The 23188-nt window shown below is 43.5% G+C and overlaps 1 protein-coding gene across 6 annotated transcripts in view; it reads right to left on the bottom strand.

Annotated features, from left to right (window-relative positions):
- The window catches only part of LOC132824616 (A-kinase anchor protein 2), a 162410-nt gene that overhangs the window by 8962 nt on the left and 130260 nt on the right, over window positions 1–23188 (bottom strand). For all 6 annotated transcript variants that reach the window (XM_060839251.1, XM_060839216.1, XM_060839232.1 and 3 more), the window contains exon 3: window positions 7082–7269. In XM_060839251.1, coding sequence (XP_060695234.1) covers window positions 7082–7269 — 188 coding nt within the window. The remainder of the gene's footprint in view (window positions 1–7081; window positions 7270–23188) is intronic.

Genomic DNA, 23188 nt, shown 5'->3' with positions numbered 1-23188 from the left:
TTTTAATGAGAGAGTATGTGTGCTGATCTCCACATGGTAAACAAAGAATAGTTGGAAGCAGATTGGATGAAGAAAACAAGAAAATATTTACATTTATTTAATATTTTAATGTCCTCAGCTTGTTCAAAGGCACTTCCAAAGGTCAGAATGGGGAAATGTATAATACCCTGATCCTCATTTTTTAATCGTGCTGCTTTTCTCATTTTACCTGCATCACATACCATTCCTCTAACATGGAGACTGGCCTGTGTCCATGTGAGCAAGTCTCCACCATCATAGTTCTCTAAACCACAGAATAGTTGCAATTCAGAAGGAGCTGAAACGGTGTTGCTGGAAAAGCGCAGCAGGTCAGGCAGCAACCAAGGAGCAGGGGAATCGACGTTTCCGGCATGAGCCCTTCTTCAGGAATCTTCAGGCTCATGCCCGAAACGTCGATTTTCCTGCTCCTTGGATGCTGCCTGACCTGCTGCGCTTTTCCAGCAACACATTTTCAGCTCTGATCTCCAGCATCTGCAGTCCTCACTTTCTCCTAGAGCAATTCAGAAGGAGTCAAGTTCATGTTGGGTGTCATGGTGGCTCAGTGGTTCGCACAGTGCCAGGGACCCAGGTTTGATTCCAGCCTTGGGCAACTGTCTGTGTGCAGTTTGCACATTTGCCCGGTGCCTGCGTGGGTTTCCGTCGAGTTCTCTGGTTTCCTCCCACAGTCCAGAAACGTGCAGGTTAGGTGGATTGGCCATGCTAAATTGACCATAGTGCTCAGAGATGTGTAGGTTAGGTGTGCTAGCCATGGGAGATGCAGAGTTCTGAGCTGGGTCTAGGCAGATGCTCTTTGGATGGTTGGTGTGGACTTGTTGAGCCGATGGCCTGTTTCTATACTGTAGGGATTCTATGGACTCTCTACAGCTAATGTGGCTAGTCTCATTCTCCTGCTCTTTCCCTGTAGCTCCGCAGTATTCCTTCAACTACTTATCCAATTCATTTCTTGAAAGTTATGATTGAATCTTCTCTTCACATGATGACATCCCAGGAACAGGAGATGGCCATTCAATCCTCGGGTTTGTCCCTCCATTCAATTAAAATACAATTGATCTGTATCTTAACTTCATTTGCCACTAACGTGCTTAAAAACAATCATATTAAACCTCAATTTTTGAAGAATTGTTTTTTGGTTTCACTCAGTTTTTGAGGAAGACCGTTCCAGATTTCCACTTCTCTTTGTATGAAGTGATGTTTCCCTAAAAAGGCCTCAATGTAATGATCTTAAACATCTCAGTTAGATGAACTCTTAACCTTCAGTAGCCGGGGAATACATGCTGGACTGTGCAACCTGAGAGCAGCAGGTTCACTTGAGACCTCAGGGACTGGCCATTCCTGCCCTTTTGCAAGTCACCCCAGCCCCAGGTAAGGAGCCAATGCTTAAAATCATGAGCTGTGGGCAATAATAGATCAAAAGCAGTTTTGGTAGTGAGGAAGGAACAGCTAGAACCGTGAGGGACATTGAGTGTTTACAGATGAAGAAGGATCCTTAAGCAAGTGGATTTGTTTCCTTCGAGCACGCATGAGGAAGGGGAGGGGAACCCACCTCATGCATTCTCTCTCTTTATATTAGAGTCATAGAGATGTACAGCATGGAAACAGACCTTTGATCCAACTTGTCCATGCCGACCAGATGTCCCAACCAAATCTAGTCCCATTTGCCAGCGTTTGACCATGTCCCTCCTAACCCTTCATATTCATGTACCCTTCCAGATGCCTTTTAAATGTTGTAATTGTACTAGCCTCCATCACTTGCTCTGGCAGCTCATTCCATTCATGCTCCACCCCTGCATGAAATGGTTGCCCCTTAGATCCTTTTTGTATCTTTCCCCTCTCACCTTAAACCTATGCCCTCTAGTTTTGGCCTCCCCTACCCTGGATGGAAAAAAAGACCATGGCTTATTCACCTTATTCATACCCCTCATGATTTTACAAACCTCTATATGTTCACACCTCAGCTCCAGGGAAAACAACCCCAGCCTATTCAGCGTCTCCCTATAGCTCAAATCCTCCAACCTGGCAACATCCTTGTAAATCTTTTCTGTACTCTTTCAAGTTTAACAACATCTTTCCCCTTATAGCAGGGAGACCAGAACTCAATGCAGTATGCCAAAAGTGGCCTAACCAATGTCCTGTACAGTTGCAATATGACATCCCAACTCCAATACTCAATGCACTGATCAATAAAAGTATGTATACTAAATGCCTTCTTCACTACCTTGTCAACCTGTGACTCCACTTTCAAGGAACTATGAACCTGCACTCCAAGGTCTCTTTGTTTAATAACACTCCCCAGGACCTTGCCATTAATCCTATCCTGATTTGCCTTTCCAAAATGCAGCATCTCACATTTATCCAAATTAAACTCTACCTGCCACTCCTCAGCTCATTAACCCATCTGATCAAGGTCCCATTGTATTCTGAGATAATCTTCTTCACTGGCCACAACACCACCAATTTTGGTGTCATCTGCGGCCTTACTAACTGTACCTCCTATAATCTCATACAAACCATTTATATAAATGACAAAGCAGTGGACCCAGGACTGACTCTTGCGGCACACTGCTGGTCACAAGCCTCCAGTCCCAGAAACAACCCTCCTCCTCCGCTACTACTACTACTACCACCTCCTCCTACCTTGCTCATTGAAATAAGCAACTGAAGTGGAAAGTGCAAATGCAAGAGGCATTATAAAGTAAACAGAGGACCTGCCTTTAAGCAGGTTACTACATACAATAAGTTATAATAAGAGGTTGTGTAGTCTGTAAGTGTGAAGCAATTCCATTGGAAACATCCAGAATACATTACTTTACCATGTAGAGGAAACAGCAGATACTCTCTGTAACACAATAATTCAACGTATTAGCACTCAGACCATTTAGTGCTGGTAATGAGGAGGAAGAGGAATTAGCTGCAGGCTACAAATGTTGCCAGGATACCAAACAAAACCCATTTGGATGTAGCCACAATTTAGCACTGCAAGATTTTGCACCCCAAGTTTGTTTCATAGTGATGAGTGCACATGACCCTTCTCAATCTTGCAATTCACTGTTGCTAAAATAGTTAGGAGTATGGGTGAAAGGTCACAGGATTTTGCCCAGAAAAACCCACTCAACAACAGATCAGTAACTGTTCGGTGCCTGAACAAGTTGTTCCGAGTGTTATTCCCAAGTCTCAGAGGCTGAGGAAGGATGAACCCGCTGTTACTGGGATACAGAGGGCAAGAAGCATGTGGAATGTCAGCTCATTAGATATTGCCTGGCACTGCTCAGCTGCTAGTGATGGGAGGAGCTAGAAGCACAGTCAGACATGTGGCTGTGTTATCACAAATGGTGGAGATTGATTAGGCTGGTTAAAAAGGAAGCAATGTGGGAGAGAGAAGAGAGAACAAAACAGTTGCAGAGATTTGTAACCAATGAGGAACCATTGTGGATCAATTAATGGATACTTGAACCATTCTTTCAAACTCACTTTCCTGGGATTCCCCATCTGGTGAAGCTGATTACTCCATCTGTACCATGCAAAACAGTGCAACATTACAACAGCATAATGTCTTGCAGCTTCCTCCTTTCCATTAAAGGGCGCAGAATATGCACATTCTAACATAACGAGATACACATACAATATTTCTGTCTTCTTTATTCTTTCCTCGGTGGGTGTCTCTGGCAATATTCCCTCAGTTTGATACCCATTCTGAAATGCCCCTGAATTGAGTGGCTTGCTCAGCTGTTTTAGAGGGCAGCGGTTTTAGAGAATCAACCAGGTTGCTATGGCCCTGGAGTCACATCTAAGCCAGACCAGTTAAGGACGATACACTGCCTTCTTTAAAGGACAATAGTGAACCAGGTGGGTTTTTTTTAAAAAGAAAGATAATTGATTAGCGGCTCACAATCACCCCGTTAGGACAGATTTTAATTCCAGATTTTTAGTGAATTCAAATTTCATCATCTGGAAAGAGAGGCAAAGTGGCTCAGTGGTTAGCACTGCTGCTTCACAACACCAGGGACCCAGCCTTCGATTCCAGCCTCAGGCAACTGTCTGTGTGGGGTTTTCTCTGGGTGCTCTGGTTTCTTCCCACAGTCCAAAGATGTGTAGGTTAGGTGGATTGGCCATCCTAAATCCTGCCCGTATTGTGCAGGAAAGGTGGATGAACCATGGGAAGTGCAGGAATGGGTGGGATACTCTTCAGAGGGTTAGTGTGGACTTGATTGGCCCAATGGCCTAGTTCCACACTTTAGCGACTTTATGAATGTCCTATCAGAGCTGTTTTGCCTGAAGGAATAGATTTGCCATCATTTTACCATTGGGAGTCAAACACATGTGCCCAGAACATTAGTGTGGGATTCTGAACCACCATTCCAGTGACATTATTTCTGTGTCACTGCCTCCCCTGTCAAGTTTTCTATAGTCTAGTTCTTTGTTTTATACCTCTCCATTCTCTCTTCTGTAGACATTACACCCTATTGCTCAACAGGGGCAGTTTCCAATCTACATCCCCCCATTGGACACCTGATACCATTGTGTATTCGGGTGTTGCTGTTGTGGGATCCGGCTGTGGGCATAATGTCTGTCACGTTTCCTCCAGTGCAACAGTGCTTGCACTTCACGAAATATTTCACTGGCTTTAATGTGGTTTGTTGATCTCCTGGGGTCATGAAAGGCATTGCAAAAAATGTAAGTTTTTCCATTTTTCATGTATTCATTTTTACAAGATTGGAAAGTAGGCAAAAAAGACTGGATGGGACAATTGTGGGTGACATGTGACAAACAAACATTCAAAGGCTATGTCCTACCAGAGCTGCTTATCCTGCTTTACCAAGCCGGCCTTCAGGTCAGCGATAAGCGTAACATGATTGCTGCTATATTTTTGTTTCAGATAAATGGGAAGTGTATTTTATACTTTACTAATCAACTCATGGGTCTTTATACTCAAAAAACAAATAGTTGCAAGCAAATTTAAAAGATTAAAAAGGCACATGGTTCAGAAAACACCCGAGACCACAAATGTGAAACTGTGAGACTTGACAGCCTCCAGAAACCCTCAAAATGTGCTAAATAGGTTACGAACGGAAATACGATTATTTTGATCTTAAATAATTTTCCTCCTAACACCCTCAATGTCATTATTGACCTTTTCTTTAATTCTGTTTGAGATTTATTATCAGAGTTGCTTTTCTTTTCTCTCCTGATCTCAATTGTTTTTGAGCTGATGAAAAGAAAATTAAGACATTGATGAGGTAGAAGGGTCATGGTCGGAGAGTAAACTGATAAAACTCTTTTTGTAAAGACATCAAATACTAGTCAGGTAGTACAAACGATGACCATTTGCTCCTTTTGGCTCTGTGAAAGAGCTGTTCCAGTTAGCTCCATTCCCCTTTCATATCCCTGCAATAGCCTCTGGTTTTCAGCTATCTCCAAAGGTTAAACCATTATCTCCATATCCATCTCAACCAAATCTGATCATTTAAAGGCTTCTATTAAGTTCCTTTTCTTTAACGTGATGTGGGATTTTATTACTCTTGAATTGGGAGACTTGCTGGGTCCTTGACAAGACAGTTAAGAGGCACATGTCAGCCAGACAAGAAAAGGATGGTAGATTTTCTTCCCTAACAGGCATTAATGAATCAGAATTTTTTTTTAGCCAATAATCAATGAATGTTTCATGCTCATCATTATTGAAGAAGTTAAAAATCACACAACACCAGGTTATGATCCAATAGGTGTACTTGGAAGCACTAGCTTTTGAAGTGCTGCTCCTTCATCAGGTAGCTAGTGAGGTAGGATCATAAGACATAGAGTTTATAGTAAAAGATCAAAGTGTCATACAGCCGATGTGATCCCATCCCAGAACCCTCTTACAGGCATATACTCTGTCACACTAGTGAACACACACCATCAAACACACATACACACACACACGTCTATGGGGTGAATTTGCATTTGCAGATTTATATTTGCAGATTCTTCTATTTTGTTCAAAAAAAGTCTGTAGGCAAATCAGTTCATGTAACATTTTATAAATTCCTACTTTGGAAATAGAACCAGTCTGACTCAAGTTTGGAATACAGACAGACTCTAACCTCACACCTTTAATGCATTGTCTGAGCTGCGATGTCACTTTTTAAAAATAAAACCTTAAGCGATCTTGGGAATGCGACTTGAAAGAAGTTCTTGTATTTTCTTATTATTGAATCAAAACCTGCAACCCATTCTAAGTGATTAAGACTTGACAGCAATTTAGGTTTGTTCAATACATCACATCAGTTGTACAACACTTTGATCCTTTACTATAAATTCTATGTCCTATGATCCTGCTCCACTAGCTGCCTGATGAAGGAGCAGCACTCCAAAAGCTTGTGCTTCCAAATAAACCTGTTGGACTGTAACCTGATGTTGTGTGATTTTTAACTTTGTCCACCCCAATCCAACACTGGCACCTCCACAAGATGGCCACCATTATTTAGACTAACTTCCAATTTTCAATATGGAACTTAAATTTAAATTGCCCTGGATTCTGAATCAGTGCCATGTCCAGTACACCAGCTTCTCCCAAACACAGAACTCTTCTTGTTTCGAGTGAATGCTGAGCACAGTACGGTGGCTCAGTGGTTAGCACTGCTGCCTCACAGCACCAGGACCCAGGTTTGATTCCAGCCTCGGGTGACTGTGTGTGTGTGGAGTTTGCACGTTCTCTCTGGGTCTGAGAGTTTCCTCCGGGTAGTCCGTTTTTTTCCCGTAAACCAAAGAAGATCAGGTGAATTGGCCACGCTAAACTGCCCATAGTGTTAGGCACATTAGTCAGGCGTAAATGCAGGGAAATGGGTCTGGATGGGTTACTCTTTGGAGGGTCTGTGTGGACTTCGTGGGCCAAATGGCCTGTTTCCACACTGTAGATAATTTAATCTAATCTAGAACCAAGAAACTGGATGAGCTAACTCTTCCAAAGACACTGAAGCTCATGGTAAATCTCCCCACTTTGCTGACTGAATGGACCTTACAAAGCCTTTAACTTCCAGCACTACTGATACAATACTCAGTTGCTCACATTAGGTTCGTCCCGCCTCTCCCTCCGTTTAACCTTCTGCGTCTCAAAGTCTTCTAGCAACGTCTCCATCAGGCCCCGAGAACGACCTGGTCCAGAAGGCTCCTGTTCTGTAGGTGTGCATTCCGGCTGCGGAGGTGGTATTGGGCTCTCAGTTGAGGGTGACATTGGACCAGACTTCTCAATTTTCCCTGCAATGAGAAGAGCTCAACGATAACACCAGGCAACATCAGCACGTCACTGACATCAAAAAGCACGAATGGTAAAGGAGGGTATAAGAATATAATTTAGGAATCACTCAAGACAACCTGGGATACATTAAATGCAAGACTGTTACCTATTGTGAGTAGAAAAGCAAAAGTGAAATTATTTGAGAAGTGTGGGAGATGATGAATGGTAAGAAATTCTGGTTGAGATGCTGTCAATACTGAGAATGATATTTCGCATCAGGTGCAGCAACGTGTAAACTCAGTGCTCCCGCATTCCCAATAACTTCACTGTGGGTTTGACCGGTTGGGGGTTGGTTAGGTTAAAGAGGGCTTGGAGGTGGGGAGGAGCCCTTAATTGGCACAGAGGTCCCTCCAGGCCCCACTATTGCTCAATACCAGCCTACACTGGTCTGCTCATATTGTGGGCCTCTCCATCTCCCCTGGGTAGAACAGAAAGTCAGGGATGGCTGGGAAGGTAGAGGGCAGGTGATGTGTTGCATCTTAACAATCGCTCGCCCCACTCCACCTACAAACTCATGAGCAGGGCACTGTGGTATTCTACCCTGTGGCTCTCACACATAACAGCAGGACTCAGTTTGCTCTACAGTCACAGAATCAGACAACATTGAACCAGACCCTTGGTCCAATCAGTTCATGCCGACCATGTTTCCCAACTAAACTAGTTTCACCTGCCTGCGCTTGGCCCTTATCTCTCCAAATCTTTCCTATTCAAGAACCTATCCAAACGCCTTTTAAACATTGTTACTGTACCCACATCCACCACTTTCTCTGGCAGTTTATTTCCACATACAGTCACAGAAACGTACAGCACGGAAACAGACCCTTCGGTCCAACTCGATCATGCCGACTAGATATCCCAACCCAATCGAGTCCCACCAACCAGAACCCGGCCCATATCCCTTCAAACCCTTCCTAGTCATACACCCATCCAGATGCCTTTTCAATGTTGCAATAGTACCAGCCTCCACCACTTGCTCTGGCAGCTCATTCCATACACGTACCACCCTCTGCGTGAAAATGTTGCCCCTTAGGTCTCTTTTATATCTTTTCCCTCTCACCCTAAACCTGGACTCCCAATGCCAGGGAAAAGACTTTGCCTATTTATCCTATCCAGGTCCCTCATAATTTTGTAAACCTCTATAAGGTCAACCCTCAGTCTCCAAGGAAAACTGCCCCAGCCTATTCAGCTTCTCCCTGTAGCTCAAATCCTCCAACCCTGGCAACATGCTTGTAAATCTTTTCTGAACCCTTTCAAGTTTCACAACATCTCTCTGATAGGAAGGAGACTAGAATTGCATGCAATATTCCAACAGTGGCCTCACCAATGTCCTGTACAGCTGCAACATGACCTCCCAACTCCTGTACTCAATACTCTGACCAATAAAGGAAGGCTGAATCACTGTAAAAAGGTTCCTCATGTCCTTTTCAAATCTTCTCCTCTCACCTTAAAAATATGCCCCTAGCTTTGAACTCTCCCATGCTTGGGGGAAAAGACCTTGTCATTCACTTTATCCATGCCCCTTATGATTTTATAAATCTCTATAAAGTCACCTCTCAACTTCCTATGCACCAGTAGAAAAAGTCTCAGCCTTTCCAATCTATTTTTGTATCTCAAACCCTCCATTCGCAGCAAGATCCTGGTGAATCTGTTCTGAAGCCTCTCTAGTTTAATAATTGCCTTCCTATAACAAGGCAACCAGAACTCCAGAGGAAGCCTTACCAATGTCCTGTACAACCTCAACATATGTCTCATACTCAAAGGTCTGAGCAATGAAGGCAGGCATCAAAAATGCCTTCTCAACCACTCTATGTGACCCAAGTTTCAAAAGAATTATGTAATGGAACCCCGAGGTCTCTCTACACTACAGCACTGCATGGGCCCTACCATTAACTGTATATGACCTGTTCTTGTTTGCATTTGCAAAATGCAATACACCACGTTCATCCAAATTAAACACCATTTGCCACTACTCCGCCCATTGACCCAATTAATCAAGATCTCTTTGTAACCTTAGGTAATCTTCTTCACTGTCTACTATACCACCAATTTTGGTGTCATCTGCAAACTTACTAACCATGCCTCCTATATGCTCATCCAAATCATTTATATAAATGACAAGCAAAGGTAGACCCAGTTCTGATTGTATTAACATTAGTCAAATCAAAAGAGTTAACTATGTTTTTTACATTTGCTGATACTGCTGTTTTGTTAATAATAGCAGAAGGTTGTGGCTTCATAAACCACTCCAGAAATGTAAACACCAAATCTAGGTAATTTAGAAATTGAAACTTCTTGTCCTGTGCTCTTCAGAACTGGGATACACAAAACAAACTTGGAAAATATAAATACATAATTTTAAATAGCTTGGGAGAGGATGGTGGTTAGGCTATCATTAGATTGGATATACAGTTAGTTGTCTTTGAGTTGTTGACTATCTCACTGACCGTTCACAGGTCGGAGCCAGCTGTTTATGCTCAACCACACAACACCAGGTTATAGTCCAGTAGGTTTAATTGGAAGCACACTAGCTTTCAGAGCTCCATACAACCCTATCATGGTAGGCGCTGCAAGACGTGTCAGAGTGTGGACATAGATACAACCATTACTCGTGGGGACACCTCCCACCTTGTACGTGGCAGATATCATGTGACTCAGCCAACGTTGTCTACCTTATACGTTGCAGGTAAGGATGCCCGGAGGCATGGTACATTGGGGAAACCGAGCAAAGGCTACAACAACAGATGAATGGGCACTGCACAACAATCAACAGACAGGAGTGTTCCCTCCCAGTTGGGGAACACTTCAGTGGTCCAGGACATTCAGCCTCGGACCTTCGGGTGACCATCCTCCAAGGTGGACTTCGGGACAGGCAGCAGAGAAAAGTGGCCGAGCAGAGGCTGATAGCGAAGTTCAGTACCCATAGGGAGGGCCTCAACCTGGACCTTGGGTTCATGTCATATTACAGGTGATTGCCATTGCACCACACACACACACACTCTCTCATATACACACGGACACAGGTACAGACGCGCACACAAGCACCCACACACACCCTTATAGACACACACACACTCCCACACTCACACATGCACCCCCTCAGAGACTTAAGACACCCACTACACACACACACACACACACACACACACACACACCCCTATACACACAGACATGCACAGAGACACCCACACACACCGTTAGAGATACACACACTCCTACATGCACCCCCTCACAGACTTAAGACACTCTGTACTCACTATACACACACATACACTTTCTCACACTCACAGCCCCCAATCCAGACAGACAGACAGACAGACAGACAGACAGACAGACAGACAGACACACACACACACACACACACACACAAAGACCCACATGCACACATATATTTTGTGGGGTGAATTTGTACTTGCAGGGTTACATTATACTTTGCTCAAAAACTGCATGCATTCATGTAGAACTCCGTTATCTCACTTTTTAGATTAGAATCAATCTAAACATCATGGTATAGACAGAGAACACATGGGGCCAACACCTTCAACATATCGTCTAGGTGATTTGTGATTAGTTTTGTGATTTACACATGAAAGAAGTGAAACTATCACTATATTCTAACAGATGAAAGGCTCAACAAACAATCAACTTTTCAATGTATAATTTCAGTTACATCACACTGTAAATCTTTGCTATAAATTCTGTGTGTTATGATCGAGCCCTCCACTACCACCTGATGAAGGAGCGTTGCTCCAAAAGTTAATGTTCTTCTAATTAAACCTGTTGAACTATAACCTGGTGTTGTGTGATTTTTAACTTTATACACCCCAGTCCAACACCGGCATCCCCAAATTATGCTCAACCAGCTTGTGCTTGCTCCAAACAGTACATTCACTGTTAGATATGATTCTGGAATCAGGAATTATTTGTTAGATAATTCAGACTATTGCTCAGAGTTACAGTGGAAAACCAGTTTGACATCGCTAGCCAGACCCACAGATTGCAGCTTCGAACATATACAAATGCATCAGACATAAATACTCAGCACCATGTTTTATGGAGGCAAAAGGAATTTGTACATTTGCACCTTTTTCAAAAATAAGGGTCATGGAGAGATCCAAATTTTGCTGCATTCCCATGGCAACACACTTACCAATCAGAATCTACCTGCCTGACAGATTTAAGATTGACAGTTTACTATAGTGGTGGAGCAGGCAATGGCCCAACATGGACAGGATGGGCCCAATGGCCTTCCTCTGTGCCATAATAACAATTCCACAATTCTTCAGGAAATCAATGACAAAATAAAACACAATAAAAGCTGAAACGCACTCACAAAACAAAAACACAATTTCTCTCTTTCAATTGGTCTCAGGTTGAATAATTCCTGCAACAGCTAATTCTGTAAAACTTCCATTGTTGAACAGTCAGACTGACATTTGGGATGTTGTCCCAAACACTGCTTCTGGTGCACTTTCAACACAATTTAAGAAATTTTATTCTCCATTTCTAAGACTAACTAAAGGAAGGAAAGCAGAACAAAAGATGATTGTTCACTCTCGTGTCATTTCTGTTCCTCTTGCAAGACACAGGTATTATGTCCAACAGCCATTTTAAGAGACTCTTATTTCTGGATGTAAGTTAGCTCACTGACTAGAAGGTTTGTTTTGAGATGTTTCATCACCATGACTAGGTGACATCATCAGTGAGAGCCTCCGGTGAAGCGTTGGTGTTATGTCCCGCCTCTCTATTTATAGGTCTTGGTTTCTTAAGGTGGGTGATGTCATTTTCGGTCCATCTTTTCAAGGGAAGGTAGATGGGGGGGGGGGTCTAAGTCAATGCGTTTATTGATGGAGTTCCGGTTAGAATGCCAGGCCTCTAGGAATTCTTGTGTGTGTCTTTGTTTCGCCTGTCCTAGGATGTGCATGTTGTCCCAGTCAAAGTGGTGTCCTTCTTTGTCTGTATGTATGAAACTAGTGATAGTGGGTCGTCTCTTTTGGTGGCTAGTCAGTGTTCATGTATCCTGGTGGCAAGTTTCCTGCTGGTTTGTCTGATGTAGTTTTTTTAAAAAAACGTTCTTGCACGGTATTTCTGCCACACTGCATTAAATTAAAAATATCTCACTGATCCTGGATAAAGTAACTAAGTTTGTGGATTTCAGTTCTAAGTCAACCTTTTCTTCTTAACTTGAACTCAAACGAGCCGACCATTTCAGCACAAGCGTCACAAGTTTTGCAAGTTCACATTATGCTATTGCAATATTTTCTAAATCTCAGTGTTATGTGAGCATGAGTTAGATGAATTTGTTCCCTCCAAGATCTCTTTGTCTGTGTACGATCCACCAGCTCTCCAACCTCAGAGATCCCTGTCCTTCTCTGGCTGTGGCTTCCTCCATGTCCCCAATTCCAACTAGCCCACTACAGTTGTCTGGGCTGTCCTAAAACTCCTGCCGAAACGTCGAATTTCCTGTTCCTTGGATGCTGCCTGACCTATGGCGCTTTTCCAGCAACGCATTTTCAGCTCTGATACTCCAGCATCTGCAGACCTCACTTTCTCCTGTCCTAAAACTTCTCAATCTTGTCCTTTTCCTCAAACATCTCTTTAAAACCTATTCTTTGACCAAGTCATCTGCCCTGATAAATTCTTACAGAGCTTGCTGTCAAATTTGGTCATGACAATGCTCCTCTAAGTCTCTTGGGATGTTTTGATAAGTTGAAGATTCTGCCAAAAAAATCAAGCAAGTTGTTTTCCTTGTCTACTTTTAATTTCTGGAAAGTGAGCCATCTCCCAGCTGTCCCCAGACAGCAGGGAAACTCCAACTCCAAAAGTATTGCATCAACAACACCCTTCATCAAGGAGGACTTACCAATAAGAGAGGTCATAATGGACCAACCAATATTTCAGGACTGACTAAATTTCATAGAATGCCACAGCATGGAAAGAGGTCCTTCAGCCCACTTTCCCTCTGCTGCCCCCGGAAAGAACTATTCAATTAATTTCACTCCCCTATTCTTCTTTGCAGCCTTGTAATATTGTTTTACCTGTTGGGTAATAAGAGGTACTGGGAGTTACAATTAAATCCGATTCTACTGTTCTTTTATACAGTGTATTCCAGATTGCAACCACTCATTGTGTAAGGAAAGAAAATTCTCGTTGTTTTGGTACAGCAAACATTCACTTGTCCCTGGGATGAGGATGTGTTTCCTATGATGACAGACGGAGTAATTTGTCCTTATATTCTCATGAGTTTATGAAAAATAAGTGGTGATCACATTGCAACATAAGATTTTGAAGGGGCATGATGGGGTAGATGTTTCCATTAGTCAGGGAATCTAATGTCTGGTTTAGGAGGTTGACCAGTTTGGACTGTAATGAGGAGAAATTACTTCACTCAAAGAATTGTGGATCTTTGGAGTTTCCTACCCCAGCAGAAAAAAATAATTGTGGCCCCCAACACCGATCCCTGTGGCACTCCACTACACTATAGGTTACCATCCCGAAAATGCCTACTTTATTATCCTTACCAATCTTCTATCAATCCTAATATGCTATGCCTAACAGTCTTAGTAAGTTGCCTAACACAACAAAAATAAGAGCAAGTGAAGAGGTTTATGGAGGGAAATCTTGAGTCATAGAGTTGTCCAGCATAGAAACAGACCCTTTGGTTCAAGTTGGCCAAACTGATCAGATATTCCAAATTAATCTTGTCCCATTTGCCAGCATGTAGCCCATATCCCTTTAAACCCTCCCTGTTCATGTACCTGTCCAGATGGCTTTTAATTGTAATTGTACCAGCCTCCACCACTTCCTCTGGCAGCTACTTCATACACGCATCATCCTCTGTGTGAAAAAGTTAACCCTTAGGTCTCTTTTATATCTTTCCCTTTTCACCTTAAACCTATCCTCTCTAGTTTACCCTGGGGAAAAAATCTTGGCTATTCACCATGTCTGTTCTGACAATTATGCCATTTTAAACTAACCCTATCTGCCTGCACATGGTCCATATCCCACTATTCCCTGCCTGTTCATGTGCCTATATGAATGCCTTTTAAACACTGCTATTGTTTCTGTTTATAGATATTTTCTGAGCAACCTGTTCAGGGATATGATGAAATGCCGTTGGGGCAGATGGACCTTGAACATGGGCCCCCGGCTCAGAGGAAGGGGCACTACTACCATGCCAAGAGCCCTCTGTCTCTGCCTATACCACCTCCCCTGACAATGCGTTCCAAGTGTCCACCACCCTCTGCAAAAATAAACATTGCCCCACATATCTCCCTTCAACTTTCTCCCTCTCACTTTAAACCTATGCCCCTCAGTATTTGACATCTTTACCCAGGGACAAAAAGACTCTGATTATCCATTAGATACACAAAGTCACATAGACTGATTTCTGGCATCTCCAAGAATTATGGAATATGTGGAACACAAGGAGAAAGTGAGAACTGAAGCCAAAGATCAGCCATGGCTGTGGCATAGTGCATATGATCTACTCCCATTCTTAAATCTCACTTTTGTACCCCTCCTGCTAGCAAACACAGTCTCACCTTATTTACCCTAGGCCCTCATTGATTTATCTTCAAGAACACTTGATTGAGTGTCAAGTACTTTCAGACTTCCTGTGGTTGTGAAAGGAATTCTGTAGGTGCATGTACTATGTTTTCGTCCAATTGTGATGTGAACACAAACACTGACCTCAAAAAACAGAAGCCTGATTACTGACATGGAGCAAGTCTTTTAGTTTTGGAGTGGGCAATGTCGGAATCTGACTGCTCAGTTGTCACATCTAGACTTCCAGGAGCTCAGGACCTCCATGCATTTTGTAGCTTTTCACTGTAGCCACTAGAGGTCAGTAGAAAACCAGAATCTGCAACATTGAGCACGAGAGAAAGTCAGGCGTCTCTTTTGCATCTTCCAATTTTCCTTCCGGTGTTTGAAATGTGTTATATAAATTGCAGCTGTGGCTGGCATCAGCAATTCATAAAGTCAGAGTCATAACAATTCAGAATGAAGCAATTTGTCCCAGAGTTCATCCTTCACCGATCCATTCAGTCCCACGTCTCTTTGTCCCCATGGCCATAGAAACTTATTTCCATCAAGCGAAAATCCAATCTAATTCAGACATCAAAGTCCCACCATCCTGAGCAGTTTCATCTCTGAAACATTCTTCCTCACATCTTCCCCATGTCTCTTGCCCAATATGTGCTCTTGTACAATGAGGGCTTGCATCCACAAAATCCTTGTCACAACCACAGGAGTCCCAAAGTGGTAACTGGGAACAGCTGTTTTTTGTCTACCTTGTTTATATGTATACAATAATCTTGTGAACCAATGTGAAGTCACCATGCTCCCAGAGGACCATAGGGCTGCTTGCTCACTGGAGGGGGATAAAAGGTGGTGATTTAACCAGAGGGTCACCACACCTCAGACAAGGGGCAAGGTGAGAAGGTGAAATCGTTATGGTGTGGGAATTGGTCCTGTGGTGTTGGCGTCACTCAGCTGCCCAGCCAACTGAGCTAATGGAACTCTACTAATCCTGCATGCCTCTGTCAAATCTCCATTTCATTCCCAGGACAATAACCCCAGCTTCTCCAAACTAACTGAGGCCTGAGGCCTAACTCCAACACCATGATCCCATCAGTTGTGAGGAAGGGTCACTGGGCCCGAAATGTTAATTCTGATTTCTCTCCATAGCTGCTGCCCAGCTTTTTCAGTAATTTTTGGTTTTTTTTGTTATTGTTGTTGGCCTCAGTACAATATCTGATCGAAAACAGAGAAGAGTACTCCCTCAGTACTGCATTGGCAAGTATCAGCCTGGAGGAGATGTTGAAATCTGGAGCCCGTACCTGCAAACTCTTTGTTCACTGATCACTCAGTGCTGAGCTTAGGCAGACACGCAGCTCTCAGCTCACAGTTAACCTGCCACAGAAGCTTAGAAAACTGACACTTGCGCATCTGAAGACCTTTTGGCACGGTGGGTAGCTTTCCTGACACGAGACAGAAGCCGTGGGTTCAAGTTCCACTTCAGGATGCATTTGTTCAAGATGATAAAGACATCTAACAGGCAGAGCAGCAACCCTTCCAACAGTCACAGAATCCCTACAGTGTGAAAGCAGGCCATTCAGCCCATTGATTCCTTCTTGAAGGGCTTATGCTCAAAATGTTGATTCTCTTGCTCCTCGAATACTGCCTAACTGGCTGAGCTTTCCCAGTGCCACACTCTTCAATTCAGCCCATCAAGTCAACACCAACCTTCTGAAAAGCATCCCACATGAACCCACCACCTTATTTCCTTGAATCCCTGTATTTCCCATGGCTAACCCACCTAGCCTGCGCATCCCTGTCTTCCCCTTTATTTGGTACCCATCCACTCCCACTGCTGAGACACTGTCATGGTGCCAGGATGAAGTCACCAGCAGTAACTGTCCGTTTTCTGTTTGAAAAATGTCACCAATTCTTGTTTAGTTTCTGCTCCCACACAGGACAGAAAATATCAGGAAGTCAAATTCTCCTGAAAGGCTGGGAGATGGTCAATTGCATTGGTTTGTATTCCTGAACTTCGTAACATTTCTGGGAATCACAGTGCCGATAGATAATTTAGCATGGGCAATCAAATTAACCTACACACCTTTGGACCGTGGGAGGAAACCAGAGAATCTGGAGGAAACCCACGGAGACATGGGGAAAATGTGTAAACTCCACACAGGCAGTCGCTCGAGGGTGGAATTGAACCTAGGTCCCTGACACTGTGAGGTAACAGTACTAACCACTGAGTCACCGTGCTGTGTCAGTGAGAGGGATTCCTGGTTAGCCGTGTGATAGAGTGATAGGGACTCTACCACCACAGACTTCAATGGCAAGTGTCCACAGCAACATGGACTTTGCAGGGAATTGGTGGGCTTAGTGATGACCTGGATTAGATTGGTGCCAATGGGCACACCCCACCTCCTGTTTCTTTTGGTGTGTATGCAGGACCTGCTGCCTAGCCTCTACCCCCCAGCTGGAGGCGCTGTGGGCAGGACCTGCCTTAGGGTAGAGAGCTGTAGCACAGGAAATTTGGATTTCCCCTGTAGGGAAAGCCAATCGGAAATTGATTCATCAATGTGTGGGAACCCCCGAACGAAGCATCGTGATTCCTAGAAATGTTACAAAGTTCAGGAATACAAACCAACGCAACTGACCATCTCCCACCCTTTCAGGAGAATTCTGACTTCCTGATATTTTCTGTCCTGTGGGGGGACTTGTGTGGGAGCAGAAACTAAACAAGAATTGGTGACATTTTTCAAACAGAAAACAGACAGTTACTGCTGGTGACTTCATCCTGGCACCATGACAGTGTCTCAGCAGTGGGAGTGGATGGGTGCCAAATAAAAGGGGAAGACAATGTACAGACTGTATACTCGAGCCTGGTGTGGCAAGCGTTAGACTGAACTGATCAAACGTGACTGACAGAGGGAAGCTGCAGATGGAGGAAAGCAAAGCAAAAGTCAAAGGAGCTGCACCATGGATCCAGCAGAATTATACCCCAGATGAAAGGGTTAAGTGATAAAGAATGTTGCTTGGGCCCAGGCAGGGACAGCCAAGTTATTTCATTTGAGTCAAAATAGCAGCAGCGTCACCAAGAAAAAAAAAATGAAACAAGCTAGAATTCCATGGAAGGCAAAAGAACGAGGAGACGATTAAGATGATTAAAGTCGATGTTTGGGTGGATAGAGAAAAGCTGTTTTCTCTGGCAGGAGAGTCCAGGATAAAGGGCATAACCTTAAAACGAGAGCAACGCCTTTCAGAAGCAATGTCAGGAAAGGAGTCTGCACATGAGGGCTGATAGAAACCTGGGACACTCCCCTCCCCACCCTTCCCCAAATGCTGCTGATGTTGGGGGCCCATTCAACATGTCAAAATTACAACAATCTGCAGTTATATAGCATCTTTCATATCGCAAAATGCTTCACTGAAATTCTGACAAAGACAGTTTGATGCCGATATGGGGAGAGGTGGTGTGAAGTTTATTCAAAGACGCAGACATGCCAGAGCATTTAAAAAGGAAAGAGTAAGTGAGAGAGGGCCAATGGGCTGAGGAGTAGCAGATGGAATTTAATTTTGATAAGTGCGAGGTGCTGTATTTTGGGAAAGCAAATCTTAGCAGGACTTAAACACTTAATGGTAAGGTCATTGGGAGTGTTGCTGAAAAAAAAGAGACCTTGGAATGCAGGTTCATAGCTCCTTGAAAGTGGAGTCGCAGGCTGACAGGATAGTGAAGGCGGCGTTTGGTATGCTTTCCTTTATTGGTCAGAGTATTGAGTACAGGAATTGGGAGGTCCTGTTGCAGCTGTACAGGACATTGGTTAGACCACGGTTGGAATATTGTATGCAATTCTGGTCTCTTTTCTATCGGAAAGATGTTCAGAAAAGATTTACAAGGATATTGCCAGGGTTGTAGGATTTGATGGAGAGGCTGAATAGGCTGGGCTGTTTTCCCTGGATAATCGGAAGCTGAGGGGTGACCTTATAGAGGTTTATAAAATCATGAGGGGCGTGGACAGGGTAAATAGAGAAAGTCTTTTGCTGGGGTGGAGGATTCCAGAACTAGAGGGCATAGATTTAGGGTGAGGGGGGAAAGATATAAAGGAGACCTAAAGGGCAACGTTTGCATGCAGAGGGTGGTTATGAGTATGGAATGAGCTGCCAGAGGAAGTGGTGGAGAATAGTCCAATATTTAAAAGGCATCTGGATGGGTATATGAATAGGAAGGGTTTGGAGGGATATGGGCCGGGTGCTGGCAGGTGGGACTAGATTCGGTTGGGATCTCTGGTCGGCATGGATATGTTGGACCGAAGGGTCTGTTTCCGTGCTGTACATCTCTATGACTGGATGACAGACCATAAGACATAGGAAATGTAGGCCATTCAGCAAATCAGGTCTGCTTGCAATTCACTGGATTTGTGACTGAGCTAATAATCCTCAACTGCAATTTTCTGCCTTTGCCCAAAACCCCTGATTCTCTTACTGATTAAAAGTCTGTCTCAGCTTAATGACCCAACCTTTGTAGCCCTCTGTGGTAACGAATTCCACAGATTCACTATCTTCTGAGAATAGAAATTCTTTATTTCTATTGTACGTGTGTGACCCCTTATCCTGAGATTAAGCACTCTGGTCTAAAACTCTCCCACTAGGGGAAACAGCACCTCTGCATCTCCCCTCTCAAGTCACCAACAACCGTGAATGTTTCAAAACGTCTGCCTTACTCTTCTAAAACTCCAATGAATACAGGCCCAATCTACTCAACCTTTCCTGATAAGAAAACTCTCCAATACAAGTATATCTTAGATAAGGGGATCAAAACAGTTCACATTATTTCGGTTGTGGTCTGACTTGTGCCTTGCATGGCTTTAACAAGATGTCCCTACTTTTAGACTTCATTCCCTTTTGAAATAAAGCCAGTATCACATTTGTCCCTCCTATTACCTGCTGAACCTGGATGCTAGCTTTTTGTGATGCATGCATAAAGGCTCCAAAGCTCTGTTCTGTAGCTTTCTGCAGTCTTTCTCCATTTAAATAATATTCAATTCCTCTATTCTTGCTACCAAAGTGCATTCCATCTGCTAAGTTTTCTCACTATTTGCTTAACCTGTCCGTATCCTGTATACAGTTTGTGCCATCCTCACCAGCTGTCTTCCAACCTATTTTTGCATCATTCACAAACTTCCATCATCCGAGTCATTAATACATACAGGGGAAGCAATGGCCGCGTGGTATTATTGCTAGACTGTTAATCCAGAGACCTAGGCAATATCCTGGGGACCTGGGTTCAAATCCTGCTGTGGTAGGATCCGTGTGTAGGGCTATGAGGGAGAGAGGGTCGTGTCTTTTTGTGGCTAGCTGGTGTTCGTGTATCTTGGTGGCTAACTTTCTTCCTGTTTGTCCTATGTAGCGTTTGTGGTAGTCCTTGCATGGAATTTTGCAGATGACGTTGGTTTTGTCCATGGGTTGTACTGGGTCTTTGAAGTTTGTTAGTTTTTGTTTGAGTGTGTTGGTGGGTTTGTGTGCTACTAGGATTCCGAGGGGTCTTAGTAGTCTGGCTGTCATTTCAGAAACTTCTGAAACTCAAGAACAAACCATGACAAGCAGACCAAACACAGCCAGAAACCCTAACCACCTTACCATACATTAAAGAAGTTCAAATGTTGCCAAACCGAATCTTATAAGCTGCAACATGGCTTACCAACTTTTATTCTCAGTACTACCAATGAAGGCAAGCATGCTGAATGCCTTCTTCACCACCATATCCACTGTATTATTATTTTCAGGGAGATATGGACTTGTACCGCAAGATTCCTCTGATATCAATGCTCCTAAGGGTCCTCCAATTTATTGTATACCTTCCTCTTGCATTTAACCTTCCAAAATGTATCACCCCAATGTCTGAATTAGACTCCATCCGACAGGCTCAAAGGTAGAGGACAGAGGGTGGTGGTGGAGGGTTGTTTGTCAGACTAGAGGCCTGTGACCAGTGGAGTGCCACAAAGATCGGTGTTGGGTGCTTTACTTTTTGTCATTTATATAAATGATTTGGATGCGAGCATAAGAGGTACAGTTAGTAAGTTTGCAGATGACACCAAAATTGGAGGTATAGTGGACAGCAAAGAAGGTTCCCTAGGATTACAATGGGATCTTGATCAGATGGGCCAATGGGCTGAGAAGCGGCAAATGGAGCTTAATTCAGATAAATGCAAGGTGCTGCATTTTGGGAAAACAAATCTTAGCAGGATTTATACACTTAATGGTAAAGTTCTAGGAAGTGTTGCTAAACAAAGAGACCTTGGAGTGCAGGCTCATAGCTCCTTGAAAATAGAGTCACAGGTAGATAAGATAGTGAAGGCAGTGTTTGATATGCTTTCCTTTATTGGTCAGAGTATTGAGTACAGGAGTTGGGAGGTTATGTTGCGGCTGTACAGGACATTGGTTCGGCTACTGTTGGAATATTGTGTGCAATTCTGGTCTCCTTCCTATCGGAAAAATGTTGTGAAACTTGAAAGGGTTCAGAAAAGATTTACAATGATGTTGCCAGGGTTGGAGGATTTGTGCTATAGGGAGAGGCTGAACAGGCTGGGTCTGTTTTCCTGGAACTTCGGAGGCTGAGGGGTGACCTTATAGAGATTTATAAAATTATGAGGGGCATGGATAGGGTAAGTAGACAAAGTCTTTTCCCTGGGGTCGGGGAGTTCAGAACTAGAGGGCATAGGTTAAGGGTGAGAGAGGAAAGATATAAAGAGAGACCTACAGGGCAACCTTTTCACACAGAAAGTGGTACGTGTATGGAATGAGCTGTTAGAGGAAATGGTGGAAGCTGGTACAATTGCAACATTTAAGAGGCATTTGGATGGGTATATGAATAGGAAGGGTTTGGAGGATATGGGCTGGGTGCTGGCAGGGGGGACTAGATTGGGTTGGGATATATGGACGGGTTGGACCAAAGGGTCTGTTTCCATGCTGTGCGTCTCTATGACTCCCTCTCTCTGTCCAACTTTCCAACTGATCCTCTATCGTTTCCTCTTTATCCACATCTCCACCTAATTTTGTCATCTGCAAACAGACCACCTATATTTTCATCCAAATCATTGTATATATAATTACAATCAATGAGGTCCCAGCATTGATCGTTGCAGAATACGACTGGTCACAAACCTTGAGTCAGAAACACACCCCTCTATAGTCTAAGACCAATGTAACAACTCACGGTGGATCCTGTGTCTTAATCTTCTGGACCAGCCTACCATGAAGGACCTTTTCAAATGGTTTAGTAAAGCCCATGAAGACAACTTCTGCTGCCCTTCCCTCATCAATCGCCTTTGTCACTTCCTCAAAAAAACTGATTCAAGCTTATAAGACCTCCCCCCACAAAGCCATGCTGACTATTCCTGATAAGGCCATTTTTTCCAAATATGAGTAAATCCTAAGAACTTCTTTCAATAATTTCCTACCACTGATGTAAGGCTCACCAGCCTATAATTTTCTGGTTTATCCTTGTTGCCTTTCTTGAACAAAGGAAGAATGTTGGCTAATCTCCAATCTTCTGGGACCTCAACTGTAGCTAAAAAGGATACACAGATCTCTGTCAAGGCCCCAGCAATCTCCTCCCTAGCTTTCTTCAGAATCCTGGGATGGATCCCTTCAAGCCCTGTGGACATATCTTCCTTTCTGTTTTCAAGACACTCAACACCTCCTCATTTTCAATATCAACATATCCTAGAATATCAACATACCCTCCCTGATCTTACCATCACCCATGGCCTTCTCCTTGCTGAATACCAATGCAAAAGTATTCATTAAGGTCCTAACCCAGTTCCTCTAGCTCCATGCATAAACTCCCTTTATCTTTGAGTGGACTACATTTTTCAGCTACCTTCTTCCCAAGATATGTATACAGTTCTCCTTACATTCTATTTTCCAAGTTTCATGGCCTCTTCTGGCCCTGCTAATTTCTTCTTTTCTGCTTCCTTTATATTCTTCAAGAGCCTTGTCTGATTTCAGAACCTTATATATGCTTCCTTTACTTTTTGACTTGCCTTTCTTGTCATCCAAGGTTCCTGAATCTTGGCTACGCTGGAGAACAGTGCATTCAATTCTGGTCGCCACATTACAGGAAGGATGTGGAGGCTTTGGAGAGAGTGCAGAAGAGGTTTACCAGGTTGCTGCCAGGATTAGAGGGTATGAGTTATAAGTATTAATTTGTTGTCATGATTGGCACATCGTGGACCAAAAGGCTTGTTCCTGTGCTGTCCTGTTCTATGTTTATCTTTCATCCCCACAGTGACATGCTGATCCTGACTCTGATCAACTGGTCTTTAGAAGACTCCCACATGGAAGATGTGGATTTACCCTCAA

Source organism: Hemiscyllium ocellatum, chromosome 2, assembly GCF_020745735.1.
Source record: "Hemiscyllium ocellatum isolate sHemOce1 chromosome 2, sHemOce1.pat.X.cur, whole genome shotgun sequence".
Lineage (NCBI taxonomy): Eukaryota > Metazoa > Chordata > Chondrichthyes > Orectolobiformes > Hemiscylliidae > Hemiscyllium > Hemiscyllium ocellatum.
The sequence above is the reverse complement of the archived record's forward strand: the minus strand, read 5'-3'. Positions and strand labels throughout refer to the sequence as shown.